General features: G+C 39.6%; 1 protein-coding gene across 2 annotated transcripts in view; it reads right to left on the bottom strand.

The window, feature by feature from the left end:
• The window catches only part of tacr1a (tachykinin receptor 1a), a 45,064-nt gene extending 27,017 nt beyond the window's left edge, over nucleotides 1-18,047 (bottom strand). Inside the window, exons 1-2 of one of the 2 annotated variants that reach the window (XM_042227964.1) lie at nucleotides 17,482-17,599; nucleotides 17,234-17,399 (exon numbers count right to left, since the gene is read on the bottom strand). In XM_042227964.1, coding sequence (XP_042083898.1) covers nucleotides 17,234-17,382 — 149 coding nt within the window. In that variant the 5' untranslated portion in view covers nucleotides 17,383-17,399; nucleotides 17,482-17,599. Of the gene's footprint in view, nucleotides 1-17,233 lie in introns of both variants that reach the window. The other variant, XM_014339494.2, reaches the window with a different exon arrangement.
• Nucleotides 18,048-20,799: the final 2,752 nt, after the last annotated feature.

The raw sequence follows: 20,799 nt of genomic DNA on the forward strand, positions 1-20,799 counted from the left end.
TAATCGTTGACTAGTCGACTATCAAAATAATCGTTTGTGGCAGCACTACTAGAGAGACACTGGAATTACAACATAAAAGTGTTTCATAAAATGTGTGAAGGATTCCCATCAGGCTCCCTCGACGTTTCTGTAGTGATTTCACACTGCCATGTTCATGCTCCTCATCAGAGACGAAGAGGTGCAGGAATCACTTAAAATGACCTTGCACATCATTGACACTGAGCTTCATTACAAAGTCCATCTAAAGTCATTTTTCTGTTGGATCTCATTTCTCCTCATTGAAAATACAATACTTCAGGGAGAGAAAGAAATAATTATCGACTCTCCATCAGTTCTTATTTTAAACCTCTGTATAGATTTTTGACTTACATTTATTAGAGATTTGGTTGTATTGACTGAGTTGCACTTTTCATGTTTTTCCTGCTAGCTCCGTAATCTTGAAGGTATGCTTATCTGGTGAAGTGTTTTCTTTATGGAAGTCATTTCTCAAGGATTTTCAGTTTCAATTACTAAATTCCCACACTATGTGAAAAGCCTATAACGTTGATATTTTTGTTGTACACAGTATACTGTTACTAATTTTCGTCTCTTTTCAGAAAAGCTCTCCAGCCAAATGCCATCCTGAGCCAAAGAGGTCTAATTAAAGGCTTAATCCCACTAATAACCCAAATGAATCTGCTAAATGGATATTCTCACTCTAATTATATCAAGCACAAGAGCAGGCTTTTAAAATCAAATGCTCCCTGCAGTCCACTGAAAGCGGGAGTTCAGTACCTCGGCTTTACCTTAGCTCTACTTCAAAAGGCTCTGGCAGCCATGTGGCTTTTCCTTCATGTAGGTGAGTCATATTTAAGCTGGTGATGTCAGATTCAAACACACACCTGCAGAGAACAGTGGGCCGCTTGCCCAAAAGCCCAAATCACCATTATTATCCCTACTGGCATGCAAACTGGACACCAAACTACACTTGCCTTCACCCTCTGCATGTTCTCGAGTTCTTCTCTCGGCCCTTGGTTTTTCTTGAGCTTTTCATGTTCCTTCCTCCTGATGTTGCCCCAATTCAGTATAGCTACATTTATTACTACAACCATCTTCCTCTGCTTGTCTACCACTATCATTTCTGGTTGGTAAGCCATCACCAGTGTGTCTTACTGTATTTGGAAGTCCCACAGGATCTTAGCTTGGTCACTCTCAACCACCCTAGGGGGAGTGTGTCTCATATTGACCTTGGGACTTAGGCCACACTCCGTACAGATGTTCTTGTACACTATGTCAGCCACTTGGTTATGGCGTTCCATGTATGCTTTGCCTGCTAGCATCTTGCACCCTGCTTTTATGTGCTGTATTGTCTCAGGGGCATCTTCACACAGCCTGCACCTGGGGCCTGGTTCTGTTAGATTAATCTTCTCCTGCAGTTACAAAAATAAATAAATAAAAAACACATTCAGACACAGACACACTTCTTTACCCGAAAGTAATTTCATTTTCATGGATTTGCTGGTAGAGATCTTAGCACCCCTGTGTTTCCCTCCCCTTCATTCATATCTTGGTAAACACACCCTTGAGACTTTGTACTTCAAACATCTGTCTGTAGGCAATATCTGATTCCTCTCAATAGGATTCCCTCTCACAAGGTAGCCGGTAGCTTGGGCAGTAAATGCTGGATTTCATGAACCTAAAACTGCAATGGCAATGCAGTGGTTCAATATAAACTCCATGAACCTGCTGCAGAGTTTTCCTGTAATGTAAGTGATTAAGAATGAGACAGTAAAGGTGACTGATTAATTATTTATTTTATTTTTTTCAGAAATTGTATTTGAATGTAGGCAGTGGTAATTGTATTGTTAATCTATTTCTTGTGGTCCTTCATCTTTTTTTAGTTTTCTATTTCTTTTTGCAGCAAATTACGTAAATTTCCATCTGTAGCTAGAAGCTGGATGATGGTGGCAAAGCTTGTGTGTGTTTCTGTATGTGAGAGTTCATTGTGTTTGTGAGATGTAATTTGAAGTATTGCATCTGTGGTTGCCATTATAGACTCTTTGCATACCTGTAAATCCTTCAGCCACCACTCACTCATGCAAAACCAATAGGAGCAGTCCACAGGGACTTCCCTGAATAGAAACCAGTTACCATCCCAGCAGCAGACATCCAAGAAAGTGTCTCAAGTATGATGAGTTGGACAGCACCATTCACACTTACTGGCTAAAGAAACGAACTGCACTCAATGAGCACGACAGCACAAATGAACCAGCTGCTACTGGATGAGATGCGAAATCGCAGAAATGGCAAACCGAAGGCCAGATCCCCAAGGATCCCCAGAAGGCGGGGAATAACCTGCCTCAGTACAACATGGAAGCTCCTATCAGGCATAATAGCGGCTAAAATGAACAGGTGCATAGCCCACAAAGTAAGTGGCACATTGGGGCAAAACACCAGCTCCTAGTAGACAGAGCAGTCACTCAAGACTGTAAGACCAGACTAACCAACCTTTGTACTGCCTGGACTGACAGCAAGAATTTTACAAGACCAACAGGCTCCAAAGAGCCTTGATGAGGATTTCAGGGACGTGGCAACACTAAAGGCCAACTTCAAACCAATTATGCAAGTCACCATTAACCTCCTAAGACCCGAACTCTTCCACGGCATGCATTTTACCTAATTTTTGTTTTTATGAAAAATCAGAGCCACATATGAAGGTATTCGTTTAAATTTTGATAGAACAGTAGCAGTATAATGTCCTCGTAAGTGGATATCAGGCCCTTGTAGAGCAAAATTGAGTATTTTGGTCTAAATAACGCAAAATGTGATTCCACATATGTGGACGCCAGGTCCTAGGAGGTTAAGTGTTGGATTTACCAAGGAGATGCCCTGTCCCATATACTGCTATGCATAGGCCCGAATCCCTTCAAAATGGAGAAAAATCAGCCTCCTCATCTACATAGATGACATCTAGCTGTGACCCAGTTTGTGTAATTCTGGTTTAAGTTATATTCTTTGATTTATTGTTTGTCATGGGTTTGGTTCTTTTTATTGTTTTCTGCTTGTGTCATATTTATAGTTCCTAGTTCACTGTCCCTTCCCTGTGTTTTACATTTAGTTACTGTTGTCTCTGTGTTTCATGTTCCCTCTGTTCCCCTATTCAGTCATGTCTCATCACAGTGTCAAGTCTGTGTCTTTGTGAAGGTCTCATGTTTGCTGTTTTATTTTGATAGTTCCTGTCTTCAGTGCATTCCTCCCAGTCTTGTTATGTCAGATTAGTCTATGCTGTTTCCTTCCTTTTTCCCATTCCCTTGTTGCTTCCTTGTGTATTTAAGCCCTGTGTTTTCCTCTGTCTGTTGTCGTGTCGTACTACCCCATGTGCTGTAAGGTTCTGGTTTCTATCATTCTTAGTTCTTTGCTCCTTGTTTCCTAGTGTGTAGTTCTTAGTTTTCATATTCCATATTCAGGGTTTTGGTTTGTTTTTTGTTATGGAGGATTTTTCCCAGCGAATAAAGCTGCCGCTTTATAGGACGACGAAAGACTCAGAAGGAGCAACAGGACAGGAACCAACATGGAAGGACAGGCCCTTCCATGACATGAAGCAGCAGCAGATAGAAGAAGTTGCTGATGTTGAGAAATCCCGCCAATGGCTGGACAAATTTGGACTGAAAGACAGCACAGAGGCACTAATCATGGAAGCACAGAAACAACCACATCAGGCAAGATTGCAGGTGATATAGACCGCTCTCCCTTACATACTTATAAGAAAAACTAAATACTGTCAAAATTTGCAGTCCTATGTGGCCTTATAATAATGGAGCCAAAGTTAAGCTAGTAATTTAAATTACTTCAGCACCACCACACTCAATTATCTTGTAGCTTATTTTTTTAACTTCCTATACAGACACCAAATTAAATAATAACATTAATAACAGCAGCCACCAGTCAGCTAAGTGCCCTCAATTAGACACATCCAGCCTCATGGCTGTTTTTTCCAAGCTCTAACCTGAGTAGATTTTGTTCAGTAACAGGAAATGACAAGTGTTAAAATCAGTATTTATTTTTTTCGCTCAGAGGTGACATCTAAAATTATCTAAATGTCTGAGACTAAATGATGCATGTGCATTTACCAAAGATCTGAGAGCGACTTGTCTTTTGAAATATTTGCAGCACATAAAATAACAATGTTTTTTTTGTTTAAATGAGATCATGTTTGCGAACGTATATGATGGTATCTCTTCTCACCACTAATTAATTATAATGATATAACTCTTCTATATTTCTATATTCTTCTATATTAGGTGTTTTGTGACCGACATGCCCTTGACTGAGTAACCATAGTAACACTTCATATCACCGTTTAACAGCAAATCAGCAGCTCAAACAGCACTTTGCTACATTTGTGCGAGTCCTTGTACATTAGCAATGTCTGATTACTGGTGACTAAAACATGACCACACATTTTACTGTATCTCTGATAGGAAAGGACAAACCATGCTCTTCCTGCTTTCCTCCTAGTGCTCTCATCATGAGGTGTGGATAACTGTTGTTGAGAAGAATGAAATTTAATTTAGCTAAACAAATCAGCTTAGCTACATCTTGTTGCAACTTCCTGATCGATCAGCTACAATCATATTTAACGATTAGCTCGATCACAACAACTAGTAGACCCTACAGTTTCCTTGGTTTTTTGAAGAGCCATATGACAATTCAAGCTTAGTATAAGCATCAACAGGTTGATGTTTTAACAACTGCATAACTGCAAAGCATACCCTACCTAATAAACAGAGTGAGGCACGCTGTCAGTACCATGGCATGAGATAAGCCACTACCATAACCAAATCATCAGTCAGAATACTGAATGTTGCTAACAAGGTTATGTTTTTGGCAGTGTTTGCATGTGTGTGTGCGCGTATGTCATCATTCTGTTTGCAAACATAGAAGCTTGAAAAGCTTTGAATGATTTCTGATAAAACTTTGTAACGGTGTAGAGTGGGGTCATGTTAACAGTTTGTTAAAATTTGGCTTATATCCACCAAAGTCAGCAAAATGATTTATTGGTTGAAAATCGACCAACTTAGAAACTATCCTTACAAGTGTGTTTGTGTATTGACAGCATATAGAAGAAACTGTATAAAGATTTAAAATATTATGTAATTTGAACTCTGACCTCTCTTTCAAGGTCAATAGTGTCATGGTTCTGGGTTATTTTGACCCAGCTTTTTCTGTTTCTTATGTTTTGGTGTGTTCCTGATTATGATTTATGTTCTGATTATTTAGTGATACTATTTTGATTATGGTTATTATTTTTGCAGGTTTAGTTCCGTGTCAAGTCTGTCTCACTCTGTCTAGTCCGTGTCTTAGTAAAGTGTTTTACTTTGAAGGTTCATGTTCATGCCTGATGTCAATGTGTTCAGTTGTACTTTTCCCCTCGTTAGCCTAGTTTCTCCCAGCTGTGTCTCCCTCCTGTTGCCCATTTCCTGATTACCGCCCTGTGTATATAAGCCCTGTGTATTCCTGTGCTCTCTGTTGTGTCGTCTGCATTACGCTGTGTAACCCGGTGTTCTTCCTGCATCTCTCTGCCATCTTTCTCTGTGCATTTTACTCCTCCTCCCGTGAGTGTTTGGTTTCAGGTTAGTTCTTTAGTTTTCCCCAGTTTAGGTTTGTTAACCCCCCGCTCTGCTCTTCCTGTCACTTTTCTCCTCTCCTCCTCTCCTCCCCTCCCTTAGTTTCCCTGCTTAGCCTCTTATGTCCTTGTCTAGTCTCGTGTTTTTTGTATTACTTTTCCCTGGAACACTCTCTCACAGTCTGTTCTCTAAAACCTAAAAGAGGAATTATGGATTTGATCAACTGGTCCCTAAATGCAATTGACACCCCTTTCTCAACGAGAAGTTTGGGCTTGGGTGAGCCTGAGTGCTGAAGATATCTACCTATTCGGAACCATGGTAACAGGGTTCTTGCTGATCGGAGCTGGCTTGGCCCTGACTTATCGAAGAATTAAGAAAGCGGAACCGGCTGTTCAAACCCCCACAAGGCTGCCCGCTGGGATTGAAACGATGGGACAAGGCGTGAGTTTCTCAAAATGGGCTCATTGAGTGCAGCACGGATAAGATCTTGGAGAACGCACGGCTGCCGTGAATACTCAGAATAAGATCTCTGAGTGCAGACTGGATTACATCTTGGAGGGGCTCGCTCGGAATAACATCTCTGAGCGCAAATTGGATGACATCTTGGGGAGGCTCACTGTGGTCGTGAGTTCTCAGAATCGGCTCTTTGAGCACAAGAATGACAACATCACGGAGCGTAAGTTTGATAACATCATGGAGAAGCTCACGGCTCTCCAACGGGAGATTGAGAGACCAGTGTTGGACTGTTAGAACAGCTTTGAAATTCATATGAGTTGTTCGCACTAAAGTAAAAACCACCATCACTTCATGCGGATACCCCTTCGGCGCCAGCTGCGGTCTCAAGGCTGGAGCTGAACAAAAACACCCTGATAACGACTGTGTTTAGTCTGTTCCTTCCCATTCCATGCAAGGCCACCTGGGTTGGCTGGAAGACTGTTTACTTAGCCTGGCAGGGCGAAGGACACTGTCTCAGCTGAACTCTGGACACGCACACACATACATATACACTGATATGCACACACTCATCCCCCCTCCCTTTCCAAACGCCTTCGATGCTTGTTCCCTCCTGGGAACACGGCGGGTCTGAGCCCGCGCTGGAATGGTAGCGCTGGGCAGGATGGCTGCTGTGTTTGCTTCGGATTACTCCTCACCCCCCAGCCCTGTGGCTTGTCACGTGTTCCATAATGTTGTGCTGTGGACATTTATGTGCTTTCTTGTGCAGAGGAGTTTTTTTGTTTCCTGTTCTCATGCTGTCCTCCCACAGGAACCCAGCATGAGTAGAGGTCTCTTTTTTTCCTCTTGTACTTTCCCATTGCAGTGTATATTTCAGGTGTGTGTGTGTAAGGTCGGGGGGGTCTTATTTCACTGCAGGGCAACATGCATGTGGCGAATAAAGCCTTGATTGATTATTTTTGTCACTTCTGTAAATAAACACTCACTCGCACCCCAGCCAGTACCTGCATTTTGGCTCCTTTTCTCAATACACCACACGACTGCTGCCCCAGCTGTGACAAATAGATTTAAATGATAGTCAAAGTAATCATAATAAGTGAAAATTGTGTTTCTTACGGCCATTGTTGTCTACTAAAAACATATAGCCATATATTTAAATGGGAAAAAGACACAAGGTTGACTTATGTCTGAATTTGGAGCGACTGTGGTTCAAGAGGTTGGGAGTATCTTGTAACCGGAAGAGTTGCCGGTTCGATGCCCTGCTCTGGTCTGTCTGGTCGTTGTGTCCTTGGGCAAGACACTTCACCTACCGCCTACTGGTGTTGGCCAGAGGGGCGATGGCTGCGATATGGCAGCCTCGCTTCTGTCAGTCTGCCCCAGGGCAGCTGTGGCTACAACTGTAGCTTGCCTCCACCAGTGTGTGAATGTGAGAGTGAATAATGAAGGTATATTTTTTGGTCACTAATTGCACAGAGCTATTCTTACTGCAGGCATACCATATTCAGAGGTACAGTACTTGTACCTAACTGTAGGATAAAGTGATTAAGCATTTTTACCGTTCCCTGTAACGCTGCTGTACCCCGAGTTCTCTTTGTGCATTAGAGGTGCAGTCCATATCTGTCTCAATAAACATAATATAGCAGGTTTCTAGGTTTCACTAGCATGGCTATTTAGCGTGTTTATTTCATCAGCTTGTTTCACTATTCTGTTTTAATCTCCCAGTTTGTTGTTGTATCAGCATTATTCTTACTTACCCTGATTAATAAAATGAACTTGATGTTTCAATTTTGTGGAGTGCCTAATTGGATATTGAATTAGATTGTGGTTTTGCATATTAATTAACAAATAAAACAAATTGGATTAAATTTGTGCATAGTTTGGGAACTCAAATGGGGAAAACCTTAATAGCATCAAATGAAAATTCTATGCTAATATTCATGCTAATTTGCAAAGCAAAGCAATGCTCTGTCAGCATTTTTCCTGATTAGTCACGTCAGAGAATCCTCTCGTGAGGAGTGATCCCTTTCTTCCCATTTTTTATGTACAAGGCATGAATCATGGAGAAGCAGAAGGGAGGCAGAAGCCAGAATAACTTCCCTTGATGGTCCCTCTGGATATAGCAGACAGAACAGGAAGGGAAGATGTGGAAATTGGAGGAAGGACATGAGCTGGAGAGGAGAACACATTAAGCTGTAGTGGGTATGCAGCAAATAAACCCCTCCTAAGACCTGCTTTTCCTGGTGTAAGCTGGTATAGCTGTCCTCCAGCTATAGTAGGTAAATATAAAAAGTACTTCATCTCCTTTGATCCAGTCTCAGCTGGTGATTTTTCATTTCTTTGTTTACTCCTCAGTCATATTGATTGTTGATTAAGTGGCACCCTTAAAGGATTCCTTTATGAAAGAACGTGGCATTATCACAACACATGGATGGCAACACAAATTGTTACAACTTTAAAATGTACAGTTTGTTTGATTCAGATTCATATCATTCATATCATTCAGCAACTATTGAAGTACCTCCTAGAAGTTGATGCTTGTCAATTCTGGGTTGAAAAATGAAACCGCCACACAAGTGTAAAAACTGCAGTTCCTTCAATGGCCACTGCAAGTTACAAAAACCCATCAGTTGTCATAGATCTCCCTAAGGCTCAATGTTACAGCAGAAATGAATGTATTTAACTCTGGTCTAAGAGAAAGAGCTACGCCTTATTTTTCATGACAGCTGGTGGGAGTGGGAAGATTTTTATTGTTTAAATAGTTTTAAAGGTGAAGTTAAATGATGTAAGTGCTTTTCTGTCATCTACTAAAAGGCACTCTAAAGAGTAGCTCTTTACTTTGTTCTGGTACAACAGCTTAGTTTTAATCCTGTTCTTTACCAGCCAACATTACCAGTTAATAATAACATCACAATGAGTTTTTGCAAGCACCTAGCTAACCACGCTAGCTAGCTGTCTTTAGTATTAGCTGACAAATAACCAGCTCTACTGTTTCTACTAGGGTGACCAACCGTCCTCTTTTCCCCGGACATTTCCACTTTTCACGTTCTGTCCAGGGGGATTTTCGAGATGGATGAAAAAGGTTTTCCTATAGGCTTACAGAGGACCCATATGTGCAACTTCGTCCCCGAACTGCTGCGTTGTAAGTGGTTGTTCCGCGCTCACAGACGGGACAGAGTGCGCAGCGACGCGCTGAAAAGATGCCACAAGATGCCAAAGCGCAAGTGCATCTTTTCAGACAAACTGCAAAACAAATTTCCCTTGTACCATCCCTCAGAATAAATGGGAGGCGGAGTGCACTGTGTGCAGAGGTGGTAAATACATTTGTGTGTCTAACAAAGGTTTAAAAACGTATAAACAGTGGTGCATATAAGTGGTCCGCAGGTGCGCATTCGCTGTCAAAATAAAAGACGCGCACCAGATAAGAAGTTGCAACGCGCGTTCACGTACATATAAAAGGCACTGTTTTTTTCCGCTAGAGTGGGATTTTCACGGTATATTCTGCACCAAATCTTTGTGCGTTCATCATTTGTTTGAAGCCAGCTCACCTCCTGCAACCACTTTTCCGAGAATACGCGAGTACGAGGTTCGGACTCCTTCTGACATTTCTTTGGAGGTGGAGGAACACCAAAGTAATTGTTTAAAGGAGCTTGCTTCTTCGACATCTTTAAGAGTTCTAAACAAATGTCTGTCTTCCTCCAGAAAATCTTATGTACGCAAACGTGCGTTGCAACTTCTTATCTGGTGCGCGCCTTTTATTTTGACAGTGATTGCGCACCTGCGGACCACTTATATGCACCCTGTATATAAAGGCTGTGCGAGGCGAAAATTCATCTAGTAAGTTGACTGAGTTCTTTGTTACACCTGGGAAAAACGAGGATGTTGTTGTGTCTGCAGCAGAAGGTGCAGTGGCATTTCATACTATGAAGCGTCACAATAGCTACAGATCCATGGATTGCACTTGTGTGTTGCTAAAAAAAAAAAGAAGCGTTTCCAGATTTTAACAAAGCAAAAAAGTGCCTGCACCAAGACTGAAGCTATTGTCAATGGTGTCATAGTGCTACATTCAGTTGAAGTCACTCTTTGAGCTCTTAATAAAATCCAGTACTGTGGCATTTCTCAGACTTACCAGAGAATATATTCCCAATCATACGTTGACTGGAAGAATGGTGGCATGCAAAAAAAATTAATTGAGGTTAGAAACGCGAAATGAGACAGCAGAAACCATTGCGCAATACCTCATTGGTCATTTTTCTTATACAAATGAGACATTATTTCTGTAACGTTATTTAATTCTAGAGGTTTTTAAAATATTTTTTTGCACTTGTTGACTTGTAAGAACCTTTAAGACATTTTTTAATTTCACCATTCATTTACCGCACAGAGAACGCATTATTTTAATATGTTAAAATTTTATTTAAGCAAACAGTATTATTAAAATTCCTCATGACTGTGCCAAGTGTCCTCTTTTTTGGAAATCAAAATATGGTCACCCTATTTCTACCAAATAAAATAATTAAATAAATGAGTAACATAATAAAATTATAATTTAAAAAACAAACAAACATATAAACAAAAACAATGGTCAAATCGTCAAACTCATGTCTTTAACCTCCTAGGACCTGGACATCACATTTTGGGTTATTTAGACCAAAATACTCAATTTTGCTCTACAAGGGCCTGATATCCACTTACGAGGACATTATACTGCTACTGTTCTATCGAAATTTTAAATGAATATCCTCATATGTGGCTCTCATTTTTCTTAGAAACAAAAATTAGGTAAAAAATAAATAAATATAAAATCTGCTAATTCTTTGTTTTTACATTCATCAGGTCCCAATCTGTCATGGTCCTGGGCCATGTTGGCCCAGTATTCTTAGTTTTCGTGTCTTTTGTATTTTGTTCTTTATTTATGCCGTGGTTCCTAGGTTGTTCTGTTAAGATGTTCCTTATTTGATTACCCCTGTGTGGCCCTCTGTGTATCTGTGAGCCCTCGTTTCCCCTCCTTGTGTTTTATTCCATGTTTTCCCCAGCCCGTTATGTCTGTGCTCTCCCCGTGCTCTCTCTCCTCCTGGCTGAACCTCTGTGTACTTCCTGTTTTACTTTGACAGTCTCTCGTCAGTATGCGTCATGTTGTGTTCACTACTGCCCTGTGTCATTACGATTATCTGTGTCAGCTGTGTTCCCCGTGTGCTCCCACTTCCCTTGTTACTCTGTGTATTTATGTCCACGTCCCCCTCAGTTCAGTGTCGTGTTCTCCCTCATGACTGTGTGCCCCTCCCTGTGTTTCCTCGTGAGTCAGTTCCTTTATGACTTCCCAGTTTGGTTTTATATTATGTAGGAGCCTACATGCAGTTTAATTTGAAATGTATGCTTTTATTTTGATGGTGCAGAGAGGGCAGGAAGTTGGGTGAGAGGAGAGTGGAGCCACATGGTTTTTTGACCTCGCAATCTCTCCTCATCCATTTTGAATTGAGCTTTATAAGTTTTCATAATTTGGAATTTTGTTGCTGTGTACCTCATTGGACTTTTGAAGTAAATATTGAGAAACTATCAAGGACTGTTGTTTTTTTTGTTTGTTTTTTTGGATATGGAAAGAGGGACTAAGCGGAGCGTCAAGCTAAGGCTCCATTCGCAGGAAACCTACATATTATTTGTATCGCCTATTTTGTATCACCAGTTATTTCTCTGCTCTCAGCACAGAAATAACTGGAACCTGTAAGAAGAGAAGTGGGAGCCATTGTTACTGTTGTGCTGCTATTCTTGGCATCATTTTCTAATTTGGCACCTAATTTGCTCCAGCTGGTAGCTGTAATTGATTACTAATAACAGATTTACAATTTCTTAGTGTTCTGTAGAACAGATACAAGTACACTCATTGGTCACACCTTGCTAGTACTGGGTTAAACCCCGTTTTGCCTAAAGAGCTGTTTTAATTCTCTGTGGCCAAGACTGAGATCTAGTAACAGTGTAGGCCATTTGATTACATTGAACAGTGTCATGTTCAATGAGCCACTTTGAGATTACATTTTTCAAAGAACAAGTTGTAGAAAAGCCAAAAAGCTGGCATGAAATGGAAACATTTTGGCAAACACTAAAAGTAAAAACCATAAACTAAAATTCAGTACAACATCATATTGGACTATTCATTTGTTGTCTGTAAGCAGTAGTCGCTGATCTGCTGGATAGCATGTTTATTGATGACCATCACATAATTTCATAATTATGTGAGGAGTTTAGAAGTGTTTTGCTGAATCTGAGAGCTGAATAAAATGAATAAGCTGAAATATCCTAAGACGCTCTGATTTAGACGGGAATATCAAAGTTGGCTGTTTGATGGCGTTGAGTTTGTAATTGTAAAAACGTTTTAATTCTCTACTTTTCCTCAGCAATAAATATCCCTTTATTTTCCAGGCAAAACTGCGGCATGTAAAACTTTACCATCACCGAAATCTCTTGAAAGTCAGTTGTTAATGCTACTGACCAAACAGAAAGCACTTTAAAGAGGAGCTACAGTCTGATGCCTTAGAGAGCAAATTCTTTCTTCTTCAGGAATGCTGCTGCCTGTTCAGGTAAACTAACTGAAGCATTGCCCTGCAGGGCCAACTGAACTACATCTTATTTCATTTCAGCTCCTGTTCCCATAATGACGTCAAATCTGGCCTTGCTCTTAGGTAAGGTTAAGAGGTTCCTTAGTTTCGTTAAATAACTTTTAGCTGATCCATTAATAGCTTAGAAAATATTAGGCTAATTTCCCTTTAATGCATATACATGAAGCTAATTGGCATATAGTGTCTGTCTGGCTCATTCTGTCCAATCAGTAGATTAAGAGTTTCTTTAGACTAATGGGCACTTGAACATGCATACTTATGCCTCCACACTGGCTGATTCAAAATCCTTGATGTTCATAATTGCAACCTATCGACTCAGAGTAAACCACTCATTACTACATACCAGCAGCTCTTAAGAATGAACATGAGGGAAAATTATCATCAGGGAGTGAAACAAGACGAAACAGCTATCTGCGACGACAGAAACAAAATGGAAGAGAAATATGGCTGATAGAGACAATAAGAATTTTCTGTCACCACCTCCATGCTGCAGTGAGCACAGTGATTATAAGTACACTGAATACTATTGAACAATATGGATTTTCTGCACTCTCTCTGCAAGCTGGAGTATATTCCTTGATGCCTTATGCAAAGTGGCTGTTGAAAGGCCAGTACATTCTGCATATTTGTTTTTATATAAACACATAAATTTAATCAGATGAAGTTAAGGACATCTGTTTTATAAGTATCGTAAAATATTGCTTTAAACTCTCAATTATTTGAAATCTCCAATAGTGAATTACAGAGCTGATTTCAAACAAAGACTTCTTATACTTTTTCATCATCACCATCAACTGTTGTTGAAAAACTGATGTTTTTGGCACTTTGTAAAATGTGGCCTGTTGCATTATGTTTGTTTGCAGTAAGCAGGAAGTACATTTTATGCCATTACAGCCTTTTGGAGAGCATCGTATCTATAATCTTGCACACTCAGAATGTGGATACTTAATAATATCAATGCCATCATCCATCCTGGAAAAACACTGTGCACTGTGTTGCTTTATATAGTAACTAATCTTGATGAATGGAGAGTTTTGAGTTTAAGAGGCTGAGCTTTCACATAAACACAGAGATCCACACAAATATAGTGTTTCCATTGCAGTTTATTTAGAAGGGTTTCTACTTCCTAACCACACCTTTCTATTCAAAGAAATTATCAACATATGATCACACCTGGTGCATAAAAGATGGGAGCTTTCCATCCGATCGGTTCTACAAAACAATTCATTTCTTGAGGATTCATGTGCACACAAACCCCCCCTCTGCTGGTCAAAACCTTTGTTGCCATTTCAACTATTTGTAAGCGTCAGCATGGGAATAATCACTGGCTAGAATAGAAATAAAAATAGCTTAATCTGATTTTCTTTTTATTATTAATGTGTGAGTAATGGTAACAGAACAAAAAAAAACCTTGTCAGTGTTTAAATAAATCCAACAGGACATGAGACGTTTATGTTAAAACTGTTGCAGTGTTTTCAAATGATGAGACAGTGATTGTACTTGTGAATACTGGGGTGATGGTAACTTCATTTTTATTGGGAAATAATATTTTTTTCCACTTTACTTTGCTCAGTTGGTTTCTATTTTTGGTATCAACCTCTCCGCCTTTGGAGAAAACCCTGTCATGGGGTACTGAAGAGGCACGGATCTACGAGTATCTCACAGCAACCCCGTAAAGGCTCCTATATATCCACTTATCCGCGATATATCAGGTGTTTTTGTATCTAAGTTGCTAGACACACAACAAAAACCACACCAGGGAATTAAAAACAAAACACAGACTTGAATATTATAGTAGTAACATATTTCATTATTTACAGGATTACACTTTATTGGGAGAGATCAGCTCAAAGAGTTGCCATACCAGGGGAAACCCTCCTCCTTTGAGTAGGCTCCAGGATGTCACAGGTGAAACTCAACTAACGCATAAATTTTGTAGGAATCCACTTTATAAACTTTACTTTTAAGACCATCTATCTTTTATATACAGTTTACATAACTATGTCAGCTACCCATTACTAACTTAATAATAATAATAATAATAATAATAATAATAATAATAATAATTATAATAAAATACAAATGATTCCCAAATATAAGACTTCAAAAGTGTAGCACACAAGACAGTTTTCTTCAGTTTATCTAATGTCAAATGGGGAGAGGTGCGTACAACCTGCAGAGGTCACCAGTCACAGACAGACAACAATTCATGCTCACATTAACACCTACTAGTTAGAATATGAACTGAACAAGCTTTATTTTGGACTATGGGAGGAAGCCAGAGTGCCCAAACGTCACACAGCTAGCCCCCAAGCTCACCTATGGATTCAAATATACGACCTTCTTGGTTAAAGGCAACAGTGCTAACCACTGCACCACCATCGCCAGTGAAATGCCATCCATCCATTCTCTTCAACTTATTCTTTTCAGGGTCAGCTGTCTTAGGGAGAGAGGCAGGGTACACCCTGGGTAGGTCACCAGTCTAACACATAGAGACAGATAACCATTCGCACTCACATTCACACCTATGGGCAATTTAGAATTACCAATTAACCTATCCCCATTAACTGCATATCTTTGGAATGTGGGAGGAAGCCAGAGTACCCAGAGACAACCCACACAAACACGGGGAGAACATGCAAATTACACACAGAAAGACCCTAGCCTGATGGTGGACTTGAACTCAGGACCTTCTTGCTGTGCGGCAACAGTGCTAACCATGAATTTTGATCAAATGTAATCATCAAAATACTGAAGAATCAATTCATGTGTTATAGTCTTTTTCCCACTACAGTAATCAGAGGTTTTAGATTTGTACTGTTTTGCCACTTTGACAAATTCTCTTAATTCCCTCTACCCACAATCCAGGGCGAAAGAAATTGAAAACTCCATTTTATAAAGGACCCAATGAATCCACATACGGCCCCAGTAGATTTTTCTACAGCTGAGTTTGTTTTGTTTTTTACCAATTACCTCAATACAGTCAGCATTGGAGCAGCACACTGATCTCAGCACGCAGCTGTACTGCTGATCTGTGGGCAGTGCAGTGCAAGAGCACCCCAGAAATAATGAGGAAAAGGATGGAGATAAGAAAAGGAACGTCTTATCAGCTACAGCAACACTGCGCTACCTCCCCTATTTAACACATTCATCAAACATACGATCAGCAGACAGAAATTATTTTATATCTATGTCATTAAGAGATGAAATGTTAACTGTGAAGGTACTGCTGTTTGTGAATGATGGGTCACAGTGGGTGTCTACCTCCAGCTTAATCATCCACATCTCTGAAATATTCTGAAATACTATCTTTTCCTGGCTGCATACATATGGGGCTGTCAAGGTAAAGTTAATGTTCCTTTACAGGGATTTTAATATCATGGTTGTGTTGTGTAGATGCATGTGGATAGCTAGATTATATATCCCCTGATTGGCAAACTCTCATAACAGTATGTTTGCAGTGACTGAATGTAGCATGTGTTGTCGCTTCCCTTTTGTGCTCTGTTCAGCTCTAACCAAATCTCTCACTTAATCTTGGAAAGTTCAGATTAATGGTGTTCCACAGTGAGACAATTAGTGGCTAACATGTCCTGAGATGCAGAAAATACAGAGCTGCAAACACAGCTTTATGTGGTTAAGCAGGAAAATGGACGTCTCAAATGTACACCCACCCACACTTACACATAACACATATAAATGTGTTTCAAACTGAGCAATGCACATATCTTCACACACTCCTTCCTGCACACAGAGATATTTACCTACATGGAAATATTGATAGATACTTCACAGATTTATATATACAACACAACACACAAGGACAACAACACACATTTATCACTCACACAAACACCTACTCAAATAGAGCAGGGCTTTCTATGCATTCATTTTCATTCAGGATTATTATGCTGTGTGTGTGTTCCTACACAAGGTTGCTCATTAAGAGTGAGCAAAGACTTAGAAATGAAGAAATATTTTCCCCCAAATGCTATATTTTCAGTAACAGGAGTATACATGAAGACATAAAATGAATGCACAAAACTTTTAACAACAGCTTGCTTTCCTTTTTTTCTTATTTGACAAGGGTTTGAGCCAGAAGGCAATGAACCATTAACCATGGCTGTTTATTGCGCTTCCTGTGCGTCACGCGTTGTTTCGCCATATGCAAACAAAGGAGGCAGCGAAGGAAAACAAATACTGTCAATAGTACTTTTACACCAACTAGTGAATGAAGTTTCTTATGTAATTTAAAACCTTTTTTTCCCCAAAGAGTCAGTAATATTTAACCAAACAAAAACAATGTGAAAGCATTTGCACCTCTTTTTTTAACCACACCTATACGCTCTTAGAAATCAATAGTAGTCTGTTTTCATAATGATCGATATGTATGGATGTACTCTAAGCTTTCGTGGAATTTTGAAACATAAACTGTACCGTGAATGGGCAAATTACATTAGACGGTCTCGGGTGTTTACGGTTGTTTTCCAATACCAAACACTTGGGGCACACTGATCATTTCTCGTGTATTCTGAAAGCAGGCTGGCTGTGAAAACAGAAGCTTACCTGTCCAGAGCGATGGCAGTCATTGAATAGATGCTGGCAAACACAGCCGCGATCGGAAAGAAGTTGTGGAAGCGGCAGTAGTCGAGTCCAAAGTACCACTCGTTGTGCATCCCGTAGGTGAAGTTGATCACCGTGTTGAATGCAGACATGGACGCTTCGGCGAACGCTAGGTTCAGGAGAAAATAATTGGTGACAGTCCTCATGCGTTTGTGCGCCACAATAATCCAGATGACTGTGATGTTACCTACAACGGACACGATAACTATACAGCTGTAGGCAATGGCCCAGAGGACGATTTTCCAGACCGGCTGCACAAACTGGTTCCTGTAAATGGTCCCGTTATTGGTATCATTGGAGCTGCTGGTCCAATTTGGCGCATTGGTAGTACTGAATAAAGGATCCATTTTACTGTTTAGAAGCGAAAATGTCACTAAACCAGCGGAAATAACCCCAATTAATTACACGACTAAGTTAACGATTCCAAACGCAAGTGAATGTTGGAAAGTTTCCGAAAGCGTCACGCTCGTTTCTAAGTGTACAGTTGTAGTCTGCGGAGAGTCCGCTCTCCTACAAATAATAAAGTCAACGAACCAGAAAAAGTATTTGATGTCGAAACTTCCATATCAATCTTTGCACGTTTCCCCCCTTTTTTCTTTTTTTTCCTTTTTTTTTTTTTGCTGTGCGTAAAAACAGAAAGGCGTCTTTTACGCGCACCAGAACGAGTCTGGCAATGGTAACAGCTCAGCTCCGTCTGTGTCTCTCTCCGTGTCTGTGTGCTGTCCTCCTGCTGCTCCTCTACTCTGACTGAGCGGCTGCACACCAGCTTTTGAAGAGAGCTTCTGCGCTCCCGTCCAACATGCTGGCTGTGTAATTATGATTACGATGAATCCAGGTGACTTGATTACTACGCCTAAATACTTAATTTAATGTAATTTTACTATAATTCCTTCATGGACAGTTACAGTTATGATGTACAAAATAATAATATATACAATCTTTTTTGGCATTGTTGGTGCAATTTAAAAATAAAAGACAGACACCAGACACCAGACACATGTAAGATAAGGAAACATTGTTTGACTTCGTTTCAAATGCCCTCAAATTTATGCATTACATAAAATTACTTAGTGCATAAGTTGTGTCTCTCTTAACACTCATGTATTTTTACGGTATTGTTAAATTTATTACTTCTTGGTTCTGGGTTACATTAAGAAGGTGCTGCTAAAAATGACTTTTTGTAGTGCTTGTAGTGTAGAGTGATGGGGTGCCATAATGAACACCCAGGTCCTCTACCCCCTCTTGTGGTCTTGGATTCTGGACTGGAGTGGTTTGATTGAAGATTGATTGCTTCACAGGATATAAATGAAAAATCTGCAGTCCTGTCATTCTTTTCACAAGGCTCTTCTTACAGTCCTTATATATGATCACATCATATCATAACATATCATATCATATCGTATTATGAGATGATCACATATATATTGCTAAGATAATTTACCAATACAGCGTCTAATGACAATGAGACAGATGTGGGCATTGTCCTGTGTTTATATCTATCCAGAAAGATGTGTCTTTAGGTCTGTCAAGAAAAGTAATGTGAAAGAATGAAGGAACTCATTAAGAGGACTTCTTTGCAGGTTGCCATCGAACAATTTATGGTACTGAAAGACTGGAGAGTGTGACATGAATGAACCATCACTCCTATCACTGGAATGAGGGAGTCTTTAGTGCCAAAAATGTTGTAGCTGTGATAAATATGTTAAGCTTCTGGCATTTATACAGTGCTTCTCTAGTCTTACTCTTACTCTCAACGGTCTTCATATTACGAGCCATATTTACATTACTGAATTGATTTTAACATTTTTTGATTCATAATATAATACAGTATTTACTCCTGCTTTAAATTATTTAGAGGATTTTCTTTTCGTTTATATTCAGTTTTCTTTTTTACTGAGGAAAGTTCTTTGAGCTGCTGCAGCATGCAGTTATTCACTCAATAAGATGCTTGTATGACTTGACTATCTCTGAGCTTGTCTTATAGACATCAAATATAATTCCATGAACAGTCTGTACCTTCCAAATGTGATAAGACTCATCTCTTCATTTAAAGCCAGAAATTCGAGGCCACCAGGTCTTACTATAATAGAAATATAGTGATTACCACAATAATACTGCATTCTTATGAATGTATTCACAACTTTGATACTCCAGTATTTTCAACCTTTATTACCACTGCTCCTTTCATTGCTTTCTTGAATGCTCACTCTGTGTGAATGCTAACTACTCAGCACCTAGCTGGGTATTTATCCCCACTAGGGACCATTTTTTTTATTGCCTTATTAAGAAAAAAAGAGGTTATTTGTATTTTGACTGCCTTCAGTCGTTTATTAGCTATACATTCTAAAGAAATTAGTATTTTATTCTAGTGGTATCAGGTCAGGACTACTCCTTGAGGCTTTGCCCCATGGTAGTTCTAGAGGCCATATTTCACAAAGTCTTTAATCAGTTAATTCCCCCTGAACAAGTTGTCCTCTATTCCCTAGAAGGCCCTTCTAAAGTATCCGTGGACATTACACTGTTGCTCTCTTGTGCTGAGTTTAACTTCTATAGTCACATTAGCCATGATTTGTTCCTGCTGTGTCCTGCTGTGTCTCCCACCTGTTTGCCCCTTGCCTCATTGCTGTGTGTATAAATTGTCTGAGTCTCTAATTGCCATTTGTCGTGTCATCCGGTTTCCCGCAGCCTGTTTCCAGCTTCCAATTCAACTCAATTCATTTAAATAGCACCAAATCACAACAACAGTTCCCTCAAGACACGTTATATTGTAAAGACGCTACAATTATAAAAGTTCCAGTTTCTGTTACTTTACATCCTGTGGTGTGTAGTGCTCCTGTAGCTTTCCTAGCTCCCAGTGTTTTACCCCATGTTCCCGCTTTTCCTACTGGATTTTTGATTTATATTAAATAAAAGCTTGTTTTCGTTTAACATTTGTTCATGACGCTGCATTTGGGGTCCTCAGTCTACATGACATATGACACTAACCAGTTTATCCTGCCCTAAATATCCCCAGTTTTCCATGCAAACCTTGAATAACACAAAAATTGGTATAATTCAAGAACACAATTAAGCAACACATCATGTATATATCCAGTTATCTCATTTAAAAACTCCAAACTTAATTAGGACATTATAAGTAATCTTTAAATTTCCATTTTATCAAAAGTCACTTGTTGAGCGATCCTTACCTTTGAAAATAACATTTCATTTTTCTCTCCTGTCTTCGCTTTCTTACTTTCTCCACCTACCAGGATACAATATCTGACAATGCATTTCAATTTACTTCATGTTCCCCCCTTCATGTTCACTTGTAGCAGTAGCTCACCCTAATCTCCATACTAGAATATTATTTGTCTTTTTTGTAGAGTTACAATACTGTAGTGTACAGCATGAGCCTTTGAAGGCTTGCGTTAAAGGTGTACTATTCATAGAAAGTTCGAAAAAAATTATTCCTATTTATTAAAATAAAACTATTATTGACATGACATCAAGATTTCATTTCTAAAATA

Source organism: Haplochromis burtoni, unplaced genomic scaffold (assembly GCF_018398535.1).
Source record: "Haplochromis burtoni strain Fernald_Lab_line unplaced genomic scaffold, NCSU_Asbu1 Contig_293, whole genome shotgun sequence".
Lineage (NCBI taxonomy): Eukaryota > Metazoa > Chordata > Actinopteri > Cichliformes > Cichlidae > Haplochromis > Haplochromis burtoni.